General features: G+C 43.5%; 1 protein-coding gene across 1 annotated transcript in view; it reads right to left on the bottom strand.

Annotated features, from left to right (window-relative positions):
- Clic5 (chloride intracellular channel 5) overlaps positions 1–14,298 on the bottom strand; it is a 151,536-nt gene extending 137,238 nt beyond the window's left edge. The window contains exon 1 of the mRNA XM_052745402.1: positions 13,774–14,298. Coding sequence (XP_052601362.1) covers positions 13,774–14,298 — 525 coding nt within the window. The remainder of the gene's footprint in view (positions 1–13,773) is intronic.
- Positions 14,299–15,352: the final 1,054 nt, after the last annotated feature.

Genomic DNA, 15,352 nt, shown 5'->3' with positions numbered 1-15,352 from the left:
CTGCTGATTGGAGATTTACAAAGAGGAACCTTGCAAAGAGTAGGAGCTCGACCAGAGACTCTCTCTTGAAGCTATAAAATGTTTGTTGTGGAGTAAGGATTCCCTGTACTCACAAGGAACTGTGGAGTCATCACTTTCGTATATTCTGAGCATACCTAACACCCTCGTCTCAGCCTCGGCGCCTTCCCTGCTTTAATTGGTAAATTTATTTTTTGCTATTATCCAATATCTTTTTAAATTCCGGTCAATGAAACTGAGGCCTCACACATGTGAGGTACACTATGTCACTGAGCTACAATCCCGGCCTGTTTTTCACTCTTTGAGTTGCCTAAGCTGGGTTGAACTCAACCTGTAGCCCAGGCTGGCCTTAACCTTATAATCCTTCTGCCTCCATCTTTCTATTGGCTGAAATTACAGGTCTTTGCCACCATGCCCCGCTACCTCTCAATGATTCTTTATTAACACTGACTACCCCGTAAGTTCTTGGACTGAGAAAAAGTGTGGTAAACTGTGTCTGCACTTGGCTCTGGTGGCTAGAGGGTTAACACCTTACCCCTCAGTTTCTGCAGCATTGATGGAGCCCTGTGTCTCAGAGAGAGAATCTCACCAGTTCTCAGTTGGCCAGTGGATACCTAGAGCTTTACTGTGATTTGCAAGGGCCCGTTATTGCTGCAGAGCTTTGCCTAAGCAGGTATCATCTAAAACCAACCTGTTCACACAAATGGACACCATAGGCATTGCTTATAGAATTGAGTGGTTCTCATCAACACTTTATTTGGTGTGCATGAGCACTCTTCCATCTCGTTAAACCTAGCCACTCTGCCTCCTGCTTTCAGACAAGAATAAAATCCTTGGGAAAAAGCCTATGGCCACATAACTGACAGATCTTCACGGCAGAGCTGACCTCAGGTCTGGCGACCCTCTGACAGCAGCAGCCTACGACATGCTCTACGTTGACAGACAGGTTCCTTGTCTGCGCTTCCCCATGTGGTCACACTTGAAATACGGCCTGTGGGATTGAAGAGCTGACTGTTTTGTTTTGTTTTAACTAAATGACACAGAAACAGCTGCATGTGACTTGTGGCTGTCATTTGGAATAAAGCAGCTCTAGAAGAATGGAGCCAGTTTCTAGAGAGTTGCTACGTGAATATTAAAACTCTCCCCACTACACTCTTCCCTTTCTCTCCACCACAGAAGAGCAGAATAAACGACGTTTCTGCAGCCACAGGCCAGTGAACCCCAGGCAGTTCCTCCAGTTATGTGCTCCCCCCTTCCATGTTTACCTTAGGTGTGAGCGTTGAAACCTTGGAATGTTAGGTGTTTGCTAAACAATGCATTCTCTTATTTACTTCAGCGGTTGCCATGTGACCGTGGCCCGCAAGCCCTCTCAGAGCAACAGACCTGCCCCTTATTGTTGATGCAAAGGCTCATTCAAGGAGGAGAAAGAATGGAACTACAAAGCCCAAGGGGGGCCTGGGCATGGCTTTCAGATGGCTGATATTTGCCCCTACAAAAATGAATAGATCACTTAGTTTCAGGTAAAAACAAAAAAATATACATGCTATACTCATAGGGAAGTCTTACATTTCTTTATCTTTGAATGTGTGAGATACATGTGTATATGCATGTTTTTACATGCTCCTGTGTGTGAGTGGGGGCATGGGCACGTCATGGTATGCACATGGCGGGCAGATGTCAGTCCTCAGCTCCTGCCTTCCTTGAGGCAGGGTCTCTTGCTGTTCCTTGCTGTGTACACTAGGCTCGCTGGCTGATGGCTTCTGGGTTTCTCCCATCTCACTGTAGTAGGACTGAGATGACAGACATGCAGCACCATGTCTGCCTTTCTGTAAGTTCTAGAGAGCCAAACTCCAGTCTTCATAACTGAGTGGCAAGTACTTTACTCACAAGACGTCTCCATAGCCCCTGTCTCATGTTTTTGAAGGAATGTCTTCCATTTAGGAGCAGAGCTGCCAATCAAGGTGTTTTTTCCATGCACACATTAGAATTCATACACAAGTAGATACTGACAGACACTGGGTACGGGAAGATAGCTTGCCAGTAGGATTTCACCTTGGCAGAAATAAAAACCACTTTCCTTGTGGTTTCCCAAAGGAAGGAAACAGCATCACCAGAGGCTTCAATGGTAAGAGATTAATAGATGAGATATAGTATTTATGATTTGATCAGTGAATAATTAGCTAGGACATGCTGAGAACTCAAAGTACAAGATAAAGATTTTGCAAATGACAGCACACCTTTAAAAGAATAAGGATCAGAAAGGAACCTCGCATCAGCAAAAAAATATTTGCTGAAGCTGCCATTCACAAAATAACACCAGAACGATTGGGTTTTCATCCCACTGGACTCTGTGATTGCACTGGAAATTTCAACACAAACTTAAAGGAAGGAGAAACAGCTAAAAAGAAATGGAGACCTAAAATTCACTCAAGACAATCTCGCTTCTAGTCAGGAAAGAAGAAAAGAAATCAGATTTCAACATTGCTGCTGAAAAATTACATACAAAAATTTTCAGATACTGATAACAGGCACTATAGGACCTATGTACAGTCTACCAGTCTCTGTGTTGAGTGAATAATGGCCTTTGGAATTTGAGCAGGCTGAGGCAGCTGGAATTTTCAGTAGACAATAGACGGGCAGTCAGATAGATAGATAAGTAGATAGATGGATGGATGCATAGATAAATAGGTAGATAGATAGATAGATAGATAGATAGATAGATAGATAGATGGATGGATGGATGGATGGATGGATGGATGGATGGATGGATGGATGGATGGATGGATGATAGACCAGGTAGATAGATAGATAGATAGATAGATAGATAGATAGATAGATAGATAGTACAAGGACCTGCCTACTGCAGATAGACCCTCTTAACTCTTTGGCTAAGTCCCGCTGGCAGTGCTCTGTTGCAGACACTATCAAATATCGGTAAAGAACTGAAATGAGTGGGAGAAACCACCCCAGGTCCCCCACACCGCACTGGTAAGAGTCTGTCTTTCCAGTGGCAGAGTAAGAGAGGAACTAGTCCATGTGCCTGGGGTAGAGTCCTCACAGGACACAGCTCCACAAATGCGACCGAAATAGCTAGAGAAATCTGTGCCAATTATTTAACTTGCAATAGAGAATGAGGCCTGGTCCTCTTTAAAGGAATACAACAAAACACAACACCCAACATTGTACCTGGAAGTCAAAATACACTAGATATGCCTACAATTAGCTAGATGCAGCTCATAATGGGTGTGGAGAGGACAATCAACCAATTAAACTCATAAGTAAATAAAATGATCAAAGTAGCATAGAAGAACAATAAAATGACTCTATAAATATACATATATGCTTACAAGGAAGCATGGACCTGATGAAGACAGACTTGACAAGAAATTCAACAACTCACTCAAACAACAAATAACTTGAAAACCACAAATATGATCAAACTCACAGATAAAAAAAAGTGACGAAGCCGGGCGGTGGTGGCGCACGCCTTTAATCCCAGCACTCGGGAGGCAGAGCCAGGCGGATCTCTGTGAGTTCGAGGCCAGCCTGGGCTACCAAGTGAGTTCCAGGAAAGGCGCAAAGCTACACAGAGAAACCCTGTCTCGAAAAACCAAAAAAAGAAAAAAAAAATAAAATAAAAAAAAAAAAAGTGACGACCTAGATGACCCTGAGTCTGTTACATACACCACTTTGTAAAAGGAAAGAAAATATTCCCCCACACAAAAAAATCTCTAATGAAGATCCTTCTGCTGGTAATTCTATCAAGCTCTTAAGGAAAGAATAGTAACAATTACATTAAAATCTATCTCACGAAAAGAGATGGCACATTCCAACTCATTTCTATAAGAAAACCAGACAAAGAAAGTTAAATAAAGCTACAGACCAATATCCTTCATGAACAGGTTTGCAAAAGACTTCAACAAAATTATAATAAATCAAATCTAGAAGTCATAAAAAATAATAATACACAGTGCAGAAGGGCTACCTCAAGGATGGCTTAACATTTGAGAATGAATTAATGTATCTCACAATAAAAGGAAGAAAGAGGGGCTGGAGAGGTGACTCGGGGCTAAGAACTGGTATCACTTCTGCAGAGAACCTGAGTTCAGTTTCCAGCATCCACAGTGTGTGCCTCACAACCACCTGTAACTCCAGCTTGAGGGCCTCTGACGCTCTCTTCTGTCATCCAATGGTACTGCACAAATATGCACAACTCCCCCAATACATATATATGCACATAATTAAAAATAAAAATAAAATATTAATGAAATAAAGAAAAATTGAGAGATTGAGGAAAGGAGAAATGCAGGAAGAAAGAAACCAGTTTTTGTACCAAACATGAAGTGAGCTTGACGGGAAATATAGGCTTAAAGCTATACAATTTCTGAACAAAAGATAGGAAGAAAATCTTGGTGACTCAGAGTTAAACAAACCTCTCTAAATAAAAATGCACAAGTCCTGTTGGCATATGGATTCTGTGCTCTGGCAGTGGTTTGAGTGCGTCATTGGAAGTTTTGAGCCCATTATAACTGTACCTCGTGGGGCTGCCTTTAAGGGATGTGTAGATCCTGAAGGCAGCACCCCCAGAAAAGAGTGACACACCTCTCATAGAACTTACTCTCTTGCCCCTGTCACACCTCTTTGTACGCAACAGCTCCCCCCGCCCCCCAGCGTCATGTTGTAACAAAGTCAGATGGTACATCTTGCTGTTTGGCATTTCATCCACCAGAGTTCCAGGCCGAATAAACTTCCTTTATTTATACACTGCCTGGTGATTATTTTATTATAGCAGCGCAAGGCAAACTAAGACAGCAGATTTCATCAAAGTGATGGGACTCTGTCTTCAAGCGGTTGTGGTAATGAAAAGGAGACATCCACTGCAGGCTTATAAACTATGTGAAAACGATTTAGCCATTGAAAATGTCTTCCAATATCTAAATGACGTTCAAAACTCCACCCACAGAGGGAAGACGAAATACTAAAATGACAAAATAAACAAAAATATTTGAGTAGATGTTGCATCAAAGGAGATGTAAGGAAGAAGAACACGTCATATCATACCATATCACTAGCCACTGGAAAAGACAATGCCCAGTGCTGAGGGAGATAAAGTCTGGTCTGATGTTGATAACCATGTTGAACCAATCTGATGGGTTTTGAAAGAAGGAGTAATTTAACTAAAAAATTCCACCTGTAGACCTGTAGTATTACCCAGGAGGAAAAAAGAGCCAACAAAAAATACATACATATTGTAGCAGTCTCATCATTAATACCCAAAGGCTGTGGAATTGTCCAAATGCCCACTGTGGACTGCATCAACAAAACATGGCATGTCCATACAACGGAATACTACTGGATGGTAGAAGGAATTAACTGTAGGTAAGTATGCCAATGCAGATGAACTCAAAAGCATTAAGAAATCACACACAAAGGGCAGTATGGAGTCTAACTTAATTTATATGCTTTTTTTTTAAAAAAAAAACAATGCCAGGGTCGAACCCCAGGCTTTGTTCATGCTAGGCAAGTGTTGTACCACTATGCTACACCCCATGTCATCTTTTGAGGAAGACAAAACTGTAGAGATAGAATGGAAGTTTGGTGGCTTCTGAGAGGCAGGAGGTGTCTGGGAGGACTTTCTGAGGTGATGAACATGTTCTGTATGAAGATTGTAGTAGTGCTGTCATGGCTATGCATGTCTGTCAAAGCTCATTGAAGTACATAGTTAAATAAAATTTTACTGTATATAAATTATATTCCAACAAAATAGACATCCTAAATAATAAAGTGTAAGGTATATCATGACTCATACTAAGGAAAATCAAAAGATAATTTCTGATACATGAACTTGTATTCATGTTTACCACAGGAATCCCAACCACGTAGTTTCAGAATGGCTTGCCATAGGAATTGCAAACAGAAATGTGGCTAGGGAGTGATTCTCCCCTGTTTCTTTTGATTTTTAAATCATGCAAATAAGCCACTTGCTCAAAGGAGTGGGGAGAGTCTGGATGAGTTACATTCAACAATTTGTTTTCCCAAATGAGAAATCTAAGACCCAGAGTGCAATGATGTCTCCAGCATTGCATGTTTTGTCCCAGAATCCAGCCCTAGCTGCAGAGTCCTATCCAAAAGATAAGGACAGCACAGGAAGCTAGCCCAGAGCAAGCTTCAGTAGGTGTGAGTTTCAGTTTCCCTTTTTCATCTGTGCCAGATGGTTTGTCACCAGCATTCAGAGACATGGGGCTCTGTTTGAATGCTCACCTAGTGTCCCAGAGCACACCAAGAAATGAGCCCTTCAACAGCAAACGCAATTACACTTCCCATAACCAATACAGGCCAATTCAGCTCAACAAGTATTTCTTAGGCCCAACTATGGTCCAGATTCTACTAACTGTGACAGTTATACAGGAGCAAAATATGACTTTCCTTGTGGGGGTTTCTGCACAGTGGGGAACGGAGGAGACTCAAACAAATAGATCATGTCAATCTGTAGTGACAAGCATTATGACAAAGGTAAGCACTGAGGGAAGGTCCCTTAGACCTGCCCTGAAGGTTGGAGCTATCTCCCCAGGAAACATGAATCCAGAAAGAAGAAGGGTTGACCAGATGGAGAAAGTGAGTGTATGTAATGGACAGTAGGCTTGTCGATATTTCCTCATAGAAGGGGTCTGGGAAACATCATTAAACCCTCGTCTGATATCATAGACACTCATCCCCTCCTGCTCCTCCCCTCCCAACTGTATGAAATGCTATCCCAGCTGCATATGGTCTTTGGAAAGTATATAAAAAGTGGAGCTGAAGTGTAGTGGGGACTCCAGCTACATAGCTGTGAAAAAGTCACCATTCAGGCTCAGGTGTGTAACACGAATCTTAAAAGGTCTTATAATAAAAATGATGAAGGGTGAAAGCTGAAGGATCAGAGAAGCAGAACAGCAAGCCACTAGCTTACTCTATGAAATCCTCAGCCTCAAGAGAGCGAGTTCCTGTTTCCTCATGCCTTATACACCTTTCTGTGTTTTACCATATTACTTCCTGGGATTAAAGGTGTGTGCCACCACTGCCTGACATCTATGTCTAAATTAGTGGCTGGATCTGTCCTCTGATCCCCAGGTAAGCTTTATTGGGGCACACAATATATCACCACATGGGTAGGACTTTCTAAGGATGTAGTTCTTCAGGGTCACCCATGCTCATGTAAGTGACCCTTCAACTATACTCCTATAAGACCAAAGGACTTAATGGCTTACCAGTGTACTCGGGTGGAATGGTTCTTTCTCTCTGCTGCCATGTCCTATCTAAGATGAGCAGTCACTTGTTTGGATCTCTTCAAGACAAGTTCACCCAACACTTAGAAATAGCAAGACTGCTAGGTAGGAGCATTTATTTCAGAGTCCTCCATCACCTTCATTTTGAGAAGAAATATAATCCCCACGTGCTGACTTGAGTAATACTTCCTTTTACTCTTTTGAAGCGAATTCTCAGGATGACAGAAAGGTTTAGAGGAAACAGTTGACTACACAGGGAAGACAGGGAGTAGGTCACAAAACAGCATGTTCTACTCCTTCCCACGTGGGCATCGGAGGTAGGACCACGGAAGGAGGGAAAGAAGATTATGTAACGGTGGCAATCACAATTTCTGAAAGAGAGCTCGGAGGTCACCTGATAGAACATTTTGCATAGAGCTTTAAAATGTTCCCACACCTTCTGAAACAAAGGTGACCACTCAATCTCCCAGGCTGCAGGTGTCAATACAAAGAAAAGCAGCCTTGACTGACAGCCCAGAAGGCCAGCTTGCCACAGACAGCTCTGTGAAAGTTTCTAGAGTTGTCTGGTTTGTTCCTGTCACAGTGCTCGGTTTCTGTGACTTCCTTGACTGGTGGAATTGATTTTCAAAGGCCCCTCAGAAATGGCTTGAATGAGATTGGGTCTTGATGGAGTTCTCAGCATTGTAACTAAGATGAAATTATAGCAGGGATGTGACCTGTGGACACCAACCTGTCGCTTTGTTTCTACATGCCTCATTGGTTCTGTGGAAGGGCAAGTGCTCAGGAGACAAGCTCAGACTTATGTATTCTTACAAATGTTTCCAGGAATTTACTCACAGCATCCTTAGTGGTGAGATTAGAGCTGAGAGTTCTTCCCATCATGGAACAGGACAACATTCCAGACATCAGAGGAGTGTTCTAGCTTGGTTACTCCAGACCCAGCCAGGCACATTTTTTATACTAAAACAACAATGGTTGATATTTTTGTGCTGACATTTCCCATCGATGAAGCAACTACAAACACACAGAAGTAATCTATAAAACAATATTGCACTAACTAGCTAGCTTATACTGAAGTATTCTATGTGTATTTGGACATATCCAGATGATTAGTTGAAGGTAACAGCTTTAATTGCACACAGGTATTTACAATTAAATCTCTGAATGAATCTTAGACATGAATCAAGATAGATATCTTGGTCCTGCTCTGAGTGGCAAGTGGAAAGGCATGTAATTTGGTTGTCTGCTTTTGTGTACAAGGCTTTGCTAATGACTCTACCTCAGAAAAATTCTATTACTGTTGATGGCTTCCAGAACAAACTCCAAGTTCCTTAGTTTGTAGGCGAAGTGACATATCAGTTCTTCATCTTCACCATCAGGCACCTCCATGGGCTTCTGTGCACCCAGCCACACGAATCTAGTCAGACCCTTGGGCGCCTCTGCTGTACTCTGCTAGTGCTACCCCTCTCCAGCCTTGGCTGAGCTAGGATTTGACACCCAGGTCCAGCTTCCTCTCCCTCACTGCCCAGTGGGATTTTAGAGTTTCTCACCTGCGATGATAAACGTTGTTCATCTTAAAGACAAATGCATTCAGTAAGTTGCTCATGAAAATTCCCAGGAAGAACTGGGATGCTCAGGAGACCTGATCTCATCAAACACTGACCAAGGAAAGAGCCTCAGTCTTTCCCATGGCAGGGGATAAGAAAGGCCTGTGAATCAATGTGTTCTTCCAACACAAAAAAGCAAGGCTTCATCCACAATAGTCATGCATTTTCCACTTAAAATTGTGTCAATGTGATACATTAATAATATATGTGTACAATGTAAAATAAGTAAAAGTTACTATATAAGAAGAGTTGGTGAATAGTAAGTATACATATTGCTTAGTATTTTTAATTCCAATTCTAACATTCTAAGACCATGAATTAGGTTGAGTAGTGTATCTTGAATTCCATGACCCTCAGTATCACAACAAACTCCTGATATGATTGAGCCTCAGTAAAATGCTTGTTGAACATTTTTTATTATTAGGCTATAACAAAGAAAATTATAGAGTGACACTTATTACAATCTTGAGTCAAGTTATGATATAATTCACTTCTTTAGAAAAACAAACGCAGAGCCATGGATGGTGGCACATGGCTATGAACCCAGCACTTGGTGGAGGCGGGAAGGTCTGGAGGTCCAGGCTATCCTCAGATACAAAGTGGGTTTGAGGCTATCCTAGGCTACATGAGACTCTGTCTGAAAACAACAACAGCAACAACAACACAAACAAGACCCCCCACACACAAAACCAAAATCAAAGGATAGGAAAACATCCTTGAAGGAGTGGCCAGAGCCCCAGCTTGCTACTGACTAGACGCTCTGGACTATGAGTCCCAAAGATACTAAATAAGGCAGTCTGTTAGGTCATCTGCCTTCAGGACAACACTATTTACATTTTCTATGAAAAATTTTGGTGCCACTCAAATTTGTTCCTTCCACAAAATGTGTGTCTCTTCATGTGGTCCTTGGGAGTGTTCCAATCACAGACAGGCTCTGTTGACCGTGATTGCCAATGTTTTAAAGAGACAGGATTCACGTGAGCTGAACAGGAGAGTTGGGTTTATGTCAATCTTTCCAGCCACACCCAAATCTAGAGATAGTCACTGTCACCATTCTCCTGGAGTGGATGAATGATCAAAGGTTCCCTCTGTGGACACAGCTGATAAACAGCTAGGGCTGTGCACCTTGGAACCAAAGCCTTTAAGAGCAGGAGTAGATTGCATTCCCATTGAGGAAATTTGGGCCCAGGAATATTTCATACCGTACCACTGACACAGAATAATAGGCCAGTGTTCTGTCCACAATATTATACCCTCATAGTAGAATAAAACAATAATGTAATTATCCAGTGTATACAGTGACAAGTATTATGCTTAAATAAGCTATTTTCATAAGGTTCAAGTTCAGTCCAATAAATGATTGAAGCCCTTGTAGACTGACACTTGCTGTATGTCAGACAAGATACTAAGCACTTTACACGCATCACCTTATATATTATTCGGCTCTCCTATGAGGGATGTGTCCGTATAGCATCCCTTTTGCCAGGGAGCAATCTGAACTGGAGGGAAATTAAGAACTCAGCAAAATTAACTTGCAAGCTGGGAGTGTGGTGGGCGGGTGTAACGCTTGTCTGACATGCACCAAGCCCCAGGTTCCGTGCCCAACGCTGCATAAAACCAGGCATGGTAGTGCTTTCCTGTAATCCCAGCACTGGGGAGGTAGAGGCAGGGAGATCAGAAATTCAAGGCCATTCTCAGCTACATAGTAAGTTGGAGGCCAGCCTGAGCTACAGGACACTTCTGTCTCTTAGATAATTAATTTGTGAAGCCATGCTTTCCCTGATTAATGCCATCGCCATCGGCGTTGCATATGACAAATGGTATGTATTTGTGCCATTTTCCTTTGTAATAATCACTATCAAATTACTTGTTTTTCTCAGCATGAAACAAAATACAAAAATGCTTTTCTGCAACCTGTCCACCTCCTTCCCCCCTCTGACACACACATACAGACACCATTTGGAAAAGTCTATTCCCTCAGTCATGTGTCCCCTGAGAGGAGTCCATGGACGAAATGGAAAGAATATCCCCATTCCCACAGTAGCTAAAGCCTCTGGAGTTAACCAGGGCTTTTCATTCTGCATAAAACTCATCAGTAAATCCCTAGGGCTCAGTCTTCCAGCCAGTTCCCACCTCCCCCTGCTTCCCTGCTGTCACGGGAGTCTAATCCAACCTCAGCTCCTGATTTACCTTCCCCATATTCAGCTTGTTTTTATAAAAACAGCCCCCAGGACTCCTTGTGAACTGGTCCAAAGATCGCCTGGACCACTGAGAGCGAAGATGAGTCCTTCTAATGCCCGGGGAGCTGACACAGCCTAGCCACTCCTCTCTAACTTTCCATCACCTTACCCGTCTGCTTCTCCACACCCAGCCAGCCATCTTGTTTCTCCCTCCCCTCCTCAACATTCTGCTCTATGGGAAGCTGAGAGATGGCCACAACTACATCCATGCTAGTTCCCAGAAGTTGTGACTGTTACTCAATGTGGCAACACGGACTTGTAGATGAAACCAAACTAGGGCTCTTTAAATGATTCTATCATGGATTATTATTCAGTCCAATCTAATCATGCTTATCTTACCGGAGAGATGTAAGAGAAGGAGGGGAAAGAAGAGGAGGAGGAAGAGAAGGAGAAGGGAGAGGAGGAGGAGGAGGAGGAGGAGGAGGAGGATGTCAAAAGTATAGTCTGTGGCCTCTTCATAACATAACATTACTAAGACACAAGATGAACTTAAACAGCTTAAGTTCAACATCTGCCTTAGAGAAGGAGAGCTGAACAATTTAGGGGTCCCTTGTTACTCAGACAGTATCTCCTGTTGCTGGTACCAGCAAGAGACACCCACATTCCGTTTTCCTGCTACTCCTGTTTGATTCCAACCCCAAGGCCAGGATAATCTCCACAGGTATCAGCACTTTGCCAACTTTACAAATCATGTCTTGATGGACCAGTGAGGATGGAAATGACCCGCCATGTCTTGCTGCATGAAGTCAAGTGGATATTTCTGTCTTGAGAAGAAATACATGTAGTTTCCACTTCTTAGAAAGTGAGTTTGAACACTGTGATGTCATTTGAATGTGGACACAGGGACGGGCAGGTCGCTTGATGTCGCCTCCTCCGCAGAGCCTCTACTGGCTCCCCCTTGCTCAACTCAGCATCTCTGGAACACACACAGCACTCCACGGCCCCGTCCCTTACAACATGTTCACTGCCCTTCCATCCTGCCTCTTACAACATGGTGCTTGTTTCTCAAGAGCCAAAGTCACGTCTTCCACATCCCTTCTCCCCTAAGTGGTTGGCATGGTACCACCCCAGTGTGGAGGAAGCTCCATATGATCTTTTTAAAAGGTTGATTGAGGGAGACACAATACACAAAACAATAAAGTACAAAACAATGTATACTAAAGTATTCAGTTGACAAAGTTCATTTCACTAGAAGTACATTGGTAACTGTAAAGGAGGGAGGTTATCGTGGAATGGGGGTTTCATAGGTTCAAAGAGTAATGTTTTTACAAACAAGGCCTCAGGTAGCCTAGGTTAGCCTAGAACTATGTAGCCAAGGATGACCTTGGACTTCTGAACTTCTTGACTCCCCCTTCCAACACTAAGATTAGCTTTTCATGGCACTGGAAGTTTTATGTGATGCTAGGGTGGTGTAAGGTGCATGTGTTGACATGCACTTTCCCAACCTAGTCCTGAGAGGAACCATTTCTTTTCCTCGAGTGTGTATATGTGTGTATATGCACCCCACACACCACAGTGTATGTTTGGGGTGCCTACTTGTGCACCTGTGTGCAGGAATATGCATATAAAGGCCCAGGGCTGACATCGGCAGTCTTTTGGATTGCTTTCCACCATAGTCATTGAGGCAGAGTGTCTCAGTTGAACCCAGAGCTTGACCATTCAGCTGATCTTGCTAACCAGCTTGCTCCAGGGATCCCTTGTCTCTGCCCCATGAGCACTGGAATTATAGCTGGACTGCCATCCCCACCTGTCATTCCCATGGGTTCTGGAGATCTGAACTCCATCTCTAACACTTGAGCAGCTGGGCTTTAACCACTGAGTCATCTGTCCAACCTTAGTATTCATTTTATTAGCAAAAAATAGGAATATACGCAGATGTGTTGTCACTTGAGGAAATTCATTCAAAGGTGACCATTGGGTGCACTGGTGGAGCTTTGGAGAGGAGGGGTCTGCCACTCTGATTTGTTTAACTCTGAATCACTTCACATTTTGGTAATATTCATAATTGTAACCTTTATGACATTATCAATTTAATACAAAGGTCACCAAATGTTTTTTGTTTCGGTATCATAGGCATTAAATATTAACACATGGTTGGCATCTTGGTACTCCTGAAATTATTTCACATCATCAGATCTTGAGTTTTATTGGTGTTGACAGAGCAGACCTGATGACAGGCACAGCATTCACTGGCCAAGTACCTGAAGTGTGTGCGACCTTAGAAATGCAAGGGGGGACCTGAAGGGAGAAGACTTTCTCTCGCTGGCTTTGGTTTCATTTTTAAAAAATCCTATTGACAAAGGAAACTTAACCAAGCAGGAAAAAGCAGCTAATGTCTGCCACAAATGGAAAGATTTGAACAACAATTTCTGGTCACTCACTGAAACTCTTAGAAAGTGCTCTTCTTGTGGTTTATAGGAGTCGATAATTAAACACAAACTTTAAATGGAAACTTTCTAATTTGGATCATTTTTTGAGAAGTCCCGAAGCTATTCCAAAGGATCCACTTAATCATCTCTGCTCCGAGGTATGGATGGTGACCCACTCGCTAAGACATTGGATGTCGTCCCCTGGTCCACAGAGCAAAACAAAACACAGACCACTTCACCCTGTGTGGGTGTGCCTGTCAGAGGCAGCCCTTACCTTCACGAACAGGAAGATCTCAGGGCTGCTGGAAGCTGGTTTATTTTCTTCCAAACCAATAGCAGCAGCACGGCAGGTAGGGAGGAAGTCCTGGCTGATGGAAAAGTCTTTGCTGGGCTGAACTGTGAAACTCGATACATGAGGTACATCTTCCTCGATCATCCTTCCACTCCCCTGCCGCTCCCATGGGAGATGCTCTGGGTCCTGACTTGGTGAACGTGTGTCCCCTGTGGAGATGTCCCTGACTTCCTGGGGCTCAGAAAATACCTCATCACGCAAGAGGTAGCTCTCTGCTTCTGGCTCCGAGGAGGCTGAGGTGGCTTCTTCCCTTTTCAAGACGTATGCTGACACAGAGGCGTATTCCTGGTTTTCTAACCTAGTGGCACACAGATGGCTTTCACGTCCCAAGTCTTCGTGGACTCTGTCGTACAAAGGACCATCGTTTTCCTCCAGCTGGTCTGGACCCTCGTCTTTGCTCCCCTTTTGGATTGTGTCATAGATGTGGCTGTAATCATCATCGCTCATGTTGCTCGGTGTGGCAGATCCTTTCCCAGGCAGAGCTGAGCAGGAAGGGCTAAGGAAAGGGCCGGAGGAGGATGCTTCTCCACCACGCAAGGGGAATCAATGGGCTTTTGAAATGCAGCCCTGAGCAAGAGCTATCAATGACCGGTCTCTAGCAATCATTTACTGGAGATTTAATAAGCAAACCACAGGTCCACTGGACGGAAGATAAAGTTCACCCACTGGGTTAACTCCTTCAGTACTGAAGACACTTTCAACTAGTGGTTCCTCCATTTCCAGCAACTCTGAGAAGTCCAACTATCAACCCAGTCCAAGTCGAAATTCTGAACCTTTAGCCTCTCATCACTCATGGAGGAGCCCTCCGCTGCAATCACTCTAACTGCTGACCCATCCAAGAAACCCCCACAAGTCAGGGGAGAACGATAACTCAGTGTAAGCCTGCCTGCTTACAGCTGAATTCATCACACAATGATTCCTTGCAAACTGATGCCCTATGTTATGATTTCCACACAGCCCAGCGAAGTAACCGATTTCATTTACAGGTCTTATCTGGAAACACCAGGAGGTAATTAAATGGCTGAAGGCAAAGAAGATAAGTGCCTGTGGACCCATCAATACAACCACCCAAAGTGAGACTCAAACAGCTGTGCCTTTGGTTTTTATCCTGAGCCCTCACACTGAGCATGGTTCACAGTCAGCAGATACCCACTAAGATGTTCCCAAACTCAGGACTCTGAACTGAGCGCTAAACCAAAGAAGAAGATGCCTATCCTGGGAAGAAAAAATAAACCCTAACCGACACAGGAAAATGATATGACGTGTTAGGTGCACTTGCCCTTAGCCTGGGCTATGTCCTAGAGAGCTGTATGTGCAAGGCCACCCGTAGATGTCATCTGTAGACGCTGCCCATCTTCCTGTGTATGTGTGCTCTTTGTCCTGGAGTCTGCTGCCCTGTCCCTCTAAGGTCTGTTTCTACAGCACACCAGTTGACCCTTTCTGAAGTGAAATCCATACGAGTTGTCAATGAACTCTAATGCCCCCAAATCATGTCAAAAGT

This window comes from Peromyscus californicus, unplaced genomic scaffold (assembly GCF_007827085.1).
Source record: "Peromyscus californicus insignis strain IS unplaced genomic scaffold, ASM782708v3 Scaffold_19__1_contigs__length_69161282, whole genome shotgun sequence".
Taxonomy (NCBI): domain Eukaryota; kingdom Metazoa; phylum Chordata; class Mammalia; order Rodentia; family Cricetidae; genus Peromyscus; species Peromyscus californicus.
This window is presented reverse-complemented; position numbering and strand designations above follow the sequence as displayed.